The sequence below is a fragment of the Urtica dioica genome, chromosome 2, assembly GCF_054948205.1.
Source record: "Urtica dioica subsp. dioica isolate 48M chromosome 2, U.dioica_male_clone48M_v1_H2, whole genome shotgun sequence".
Classification (NCBI taxonomy): domain Eukaryota; kingdom Viridiplantae; phylum Streptophyta; class Magnoliopsida; order Rosales; family Urticaceae; genus Urtica; species Urtica dioica.
In genome coordinates this window covers 44577478-44582124 of record NC_142757.1, presented here as the reverse complement: position 1 = coordinate 44582124, position 4647 = coordinate 44577478, and the positions used below count along the sequence as shown (strand labels likewise).

General features: G+C 39.2%; 1 protein-coding gene across 1 annotated transcript; it reads right to left on the bottom strand.

The window, feature by feature from the left end:
* Positions 1-1193: 1193 nt before the first annotated feature.
* On the bottom strand, positions 1194-3109 carry LOC149404925 (uncharacterized). The gene is made up of 2 exons (XM_089606918.1): positions 2862-3109; positions 1194-2721 (listed from the first exon to the last, which is right to left on the bottom strand). The coding sequence occupies exon 2, from the start codon at positions 2461-2463 to the stop codon at positions 1372-1374; it is 1092 nt and encodes a 363-aa protein (XP_089463044.1). The 5' UTR covers positions 2464-2721; positions 2862-3109; the 3' UTR covers positions 1194-1371.
* Between the last annotated feature and the right edge of the window lie 1538 nt (positions 3110-4647).

Genomic DNA, 4647 nt, shown 5'->3' with positions numbered 1-4647 from the left:
AAAATATCGATTTCATATTGCTATATCTCGCCGATATTTGAATACTGCGATATTTTGATTAGTTATAATTAGCAAAATATCGTCCTAGTAGAAAAGAAAAAAATCATCCGATCTATACCATAAGTCATCGACGCCGGCTTTGAAGTTCTTATACGATTTCGGCGATAATCACCGTCTTGCCTTTATCTCCTTGTGAAATCGCCGACCATAGAAGAGTTTTTATGCCAAGACGACGATAACCACCGATATGTCGAAGTTGAAGGCATGGTGAACTCCAAAGATAGGGTTCTGATGCTTTTTAATTTGTTTTTCATTTTTATATTGATGTAACTCGAGTTTTGTTGAAAGCTTATCATTTTTACACTATTTTTACATATCCATACCGATACTCATACCCAAGGGCGGACTCAAGTGTAACTTTCAAGACACCTGAGCCTCCCACAAAGCCCACATTTTTGGGCTAAAAAATATTTAAGTCTATTTTTGTTTTCAGTTTAAATTTCTTTTTAATCCCCCTTTTTTAAAATCTGGGTCCGTCACTGTTCATACCCATATCGAGATTCTGATTTTACATTTAGATATTTAGCTTACTATATCAAGTAGCTCTTCTCGTCTTCGTAGGATAGATATTTGAACGCATGGGTATCGGTATCAGAGCCTCGTATAGATATTTAGAGCGATTCCTACAAGCGTGAAAGCTCGAAGCTCGAAGCTCGAAGCTCGACAGGATAAGCTTATCGTAGGGTACATTTTTTTTAATATTAATAATTATGAACTTGTGTTTAATACTTTAATAGAGATTTCAAAAATGACGGCTTCTACTTCCTAAAAAAAAAAAAATAATAATAATAATAATACTTTTAAATCTGCAGTGCATGAGTCGAGTACATCAGTACATGGGATACATTTTCTTGTAGTTTTTAGTCAAATAACTATATCCTATTCCTAAACTCATCACGCATTCCTCTGATAACCTCTTATCACGGATTAAGTCGCTGATTTCATCACTAAAAGCGCTATGAAAGAAAGATCAAACTTGTATGACTGTTTATAAAACCTGTCCATTAAAATATAGAAAACAGCAGTGGCCATCGGTAATCCATTTATAATTTACTCACAAAAGTAGAGAGCTCTGCATGGCAGTTTTAGACATTATTGGAGTTTGTTTCGAAAATTGAAATCCAATCACCGTAAAACAGTACAATTTTTTCATTCCTTTCATGCTCATTTCCATATCTTGCAATGAACTGTAATCGATCTTTAATATAACTTCACACGTAAGCTTACATTTGATGGTTCCAGAGCACTTCCCGAGGAGAAAGACTAAATCATCACAAGTTCAACATTCCACTCCGATGGAACAGTGGGCTCTCAAGCGAAGGTGAGGCCGGTTTTGGGTCTGAAGCAAACCCGGATCTCGTGCTCCTCCGGCTCCGACGGGAGTTTCGGGACCACGATCTCGAGCAGAGATCGCGGGCCGTCGTAGTGAGCCTCGAGTTCGGCGCCGTCGAAGATCAGGGTCGAGAGCGGTATTTCCCTGACGAAGTGGCCCGGCGGGCAATGCTCGGAGGAAGGGTCGGCGAGCCTGAATATCCGGTCGCGCCTCTTGAGGAACGGGACGCGAGCGTTGCTCACCCCCGAGACCTTGACGACGCCGTGCGTCGCCGTGTTCCTCCACGAGACCCTAACCCCGCGGAGCTCCACGCACGGCAAGGTCACGACGATCAAGTAGCTCCTCTCGTCCTCGTAGATCGTCTTGGCCGCCGTGACCGGCCCCGAGACGTTCTCCATCGCCCCCGTGAAGTGGCTCGCCCACCCCGGCCCCGACTCGGCCCCCTCGAAACGGCGGGCTCCGAGGGAGAGGCCCGAAACGGCGTCCACCTGGTGGGCCCCGCTCCAGGAGCCCAGATCGCGGGGCTCCAGCGGGTGGGCCCCGCCGGCGAGACTGTGCCGCCAGGAGGCGAAGTCGCGGGCCTCGGGGGGGAGGGGGGAGTCCCAGGGGCGGCCGGTGAGGCGGAGCCAGCGGAGGCGGAGGTGGGGGCGGGAGGAGAGGTCGGGGGCGGGGACGGGCTCGACGGCGTGGAGGCACTGAGGGTTGGAGAGGCCGCGGTAGCGCTTGCGCTGCATGCGGTGGGACCGCACGAAGCCCTTCTCGGGGGTGAAGGGGAAAGGGGGGTCCCCCTCGCGGGCCCGCCCGTTCATGTAGCTGCGCAGCTGCATCTTCCCGAGGGCGTTCTCGGGGCGGTCCTTGAACGCCCACATGTACATGTTTTCCATGTCGTGCTGGACCATGAACACGTCCTTGTTCAGGTCCTTGGATTCCTCTTCCTCCCTCACCGCCGCCTTGAAGTAGAAGCTGAAGAAAAACCACGCCCCCCACAGCGTGTCTCGCCGCTTCCCGCACTTTTGCCCGCTCTTTGAATCCGTCTCCATCGACAACAAATCTCCGATTTCCACTTCCATTTTCTTACTTCAATTCCACAAATGATGGTGATGGTGATGATGATGATGGATCGTCAATCAGAACCCATCCATTACTTCGATTTCATTTCCTACCAAAACACGCTCGCAAATACAGTCTTAACGCTCTTTCTAAAGCCTAATCTCTACTGGAACCAAATCTCCCATTTCCAATTCGATCACCTCAATTAGGTCTTCCTGTTCGATTTGGATGATTCGTCAATCAATCAGTCTCCGCTATATCTCCCTTCCTTCAAAAGCCTATCAGGTTTTCCCAAATCAAAACACGGTTGAACAATTCAAATCAAAGAAATGGTGAAATACCACGAATAATTCACAAACAGATGAATTGAACTAAGAGACATTAACAATCAGAGATTGATTGATTGAGTGTTGGTTACCTTTTGGAGCAAACGCGACTGTAAGCAGGACGACCGGTGAGAACCACGAAGCTCAAATCCATCGTATCGTCAACCACCATTGTTGTGTGAGAGTTTGTTTGTTTCAGACTTTCAGTCGGTGTTGTTCACATCATACTCATAGCCACATGAGCGAGCCACAACTCTTTGTCTCTCTCTCTCTATCTCTCCTTTTATAAAACCGCCTTTCGGGCCCGAAGCCCAAAAGGCCGTCTATATGTTAGTCAACGATCCCAATAAGGAAAGTGTACCAATTGAAAGTGATAAATATAGAGGAATTCTTTTCAAAATTCCATACCATTTATAATTTTTTTTTTTTTTTTGCGCTCTATATTATCTTTTTTTAAAACTTAAAATTGTGAAATAGTTAACGTTTTAATAATATTTGATAATTTATCTATACTTAAATACTCTCTCTCTCGCTCTCTCTCTCTCTCTTCATTACATTTTTAGCCATGATGAAAGTAAGAAAACAACATCGCAGTTAATAATCGGTAATAACTGGTAATAGGTTCTGTTAAAAACTTATTAACAATTATTACAGACTATTAGTTAAAGAAAAAACCTATTAACAGTTATTAACGATTATTAATTGTGCTTTTAATGTTTTTGACATTTGTTTATGGAAAAAAAATATGATGAGAGAGAGATAACTGAGATCCTAATAATTAAGGATTTTGAATAGTAAATTAGATTTTATTAATTACAAAAATAAATTATATTAACTAATTCATAAGGGTAAAAATGGTATGAACAATGTACCATATAAGTAGAACGGCTAAAAATAAAAAAAATCTGAAATGTATGACAAAATGAAATTCTTAGATTTGAATAGTCTTAGTCTGTTACAAATCCCTTTTTTTTTTACCAAAATTTAATAATTACTTTATAACTCAAGCATATGATCGTTTATTGACCAAATAAAAATTAAAATAGAGCCCCGTAAGCAAATTTTTAACAAAATTATTGTTTACAACTTGAAAAATACTATGATAAGAAATCTAGACACACTATTCTCACGATTAGTTTCTAAAATACATAAATTTTAATATAAGAATTATTAATTTGTAAAATATTTAAAATTGTATAAAATTTATTAAATATTTCAAATTAAAAAAAAAACAAATAGTATGGATAAAAAAAAAATGTTTGCATATAACTATGGAACAATCAAACCAGTATCTCAATAGCCCATTTTCCTCTTAAAAAACTAGCTCAAATTTTATTTTATAAAAAAATAGTCCATCAAGTTTTCAGTAAATTAATTACCTAAAGAGTAAATATTAAATTTATTATTTAATTAATTTATTTATTGGAGACCTGATGGACTATTATCTTAATAAAATAAAACATTAACTAGAATTTTAAAAGAGGTTATGAAAATAGTTAGTTATAACAAACTCTTGTATAATTATATACATGATAAATATCTGATGTGCGTGTGTTTATACACGGTAAAATTACTTGTTTCACAAAAAAAAAAAATATAAAGTTGTGACTATTTAAAAAAAAAATTAATTCAGCTCATTTCCAATTTAAATAGTTTTGATTGATTATTCTGTATATATTTTTTCAAGAAGAAAGAGTATTTGATGTTAAATGAAACTTTTGTAATCAAAATTTGGGATTTTAGAAAAGATTCAAATTCACGACTTCAAACTAGTATAGCCTGGAGATGCCCACTTAGCCATTTTTCAAAACAATCTTAGTAGGAGTTTTTTTTTTTTTTTTATTTCGTTAAAGAATACAAAATTGTATTAAATTATGA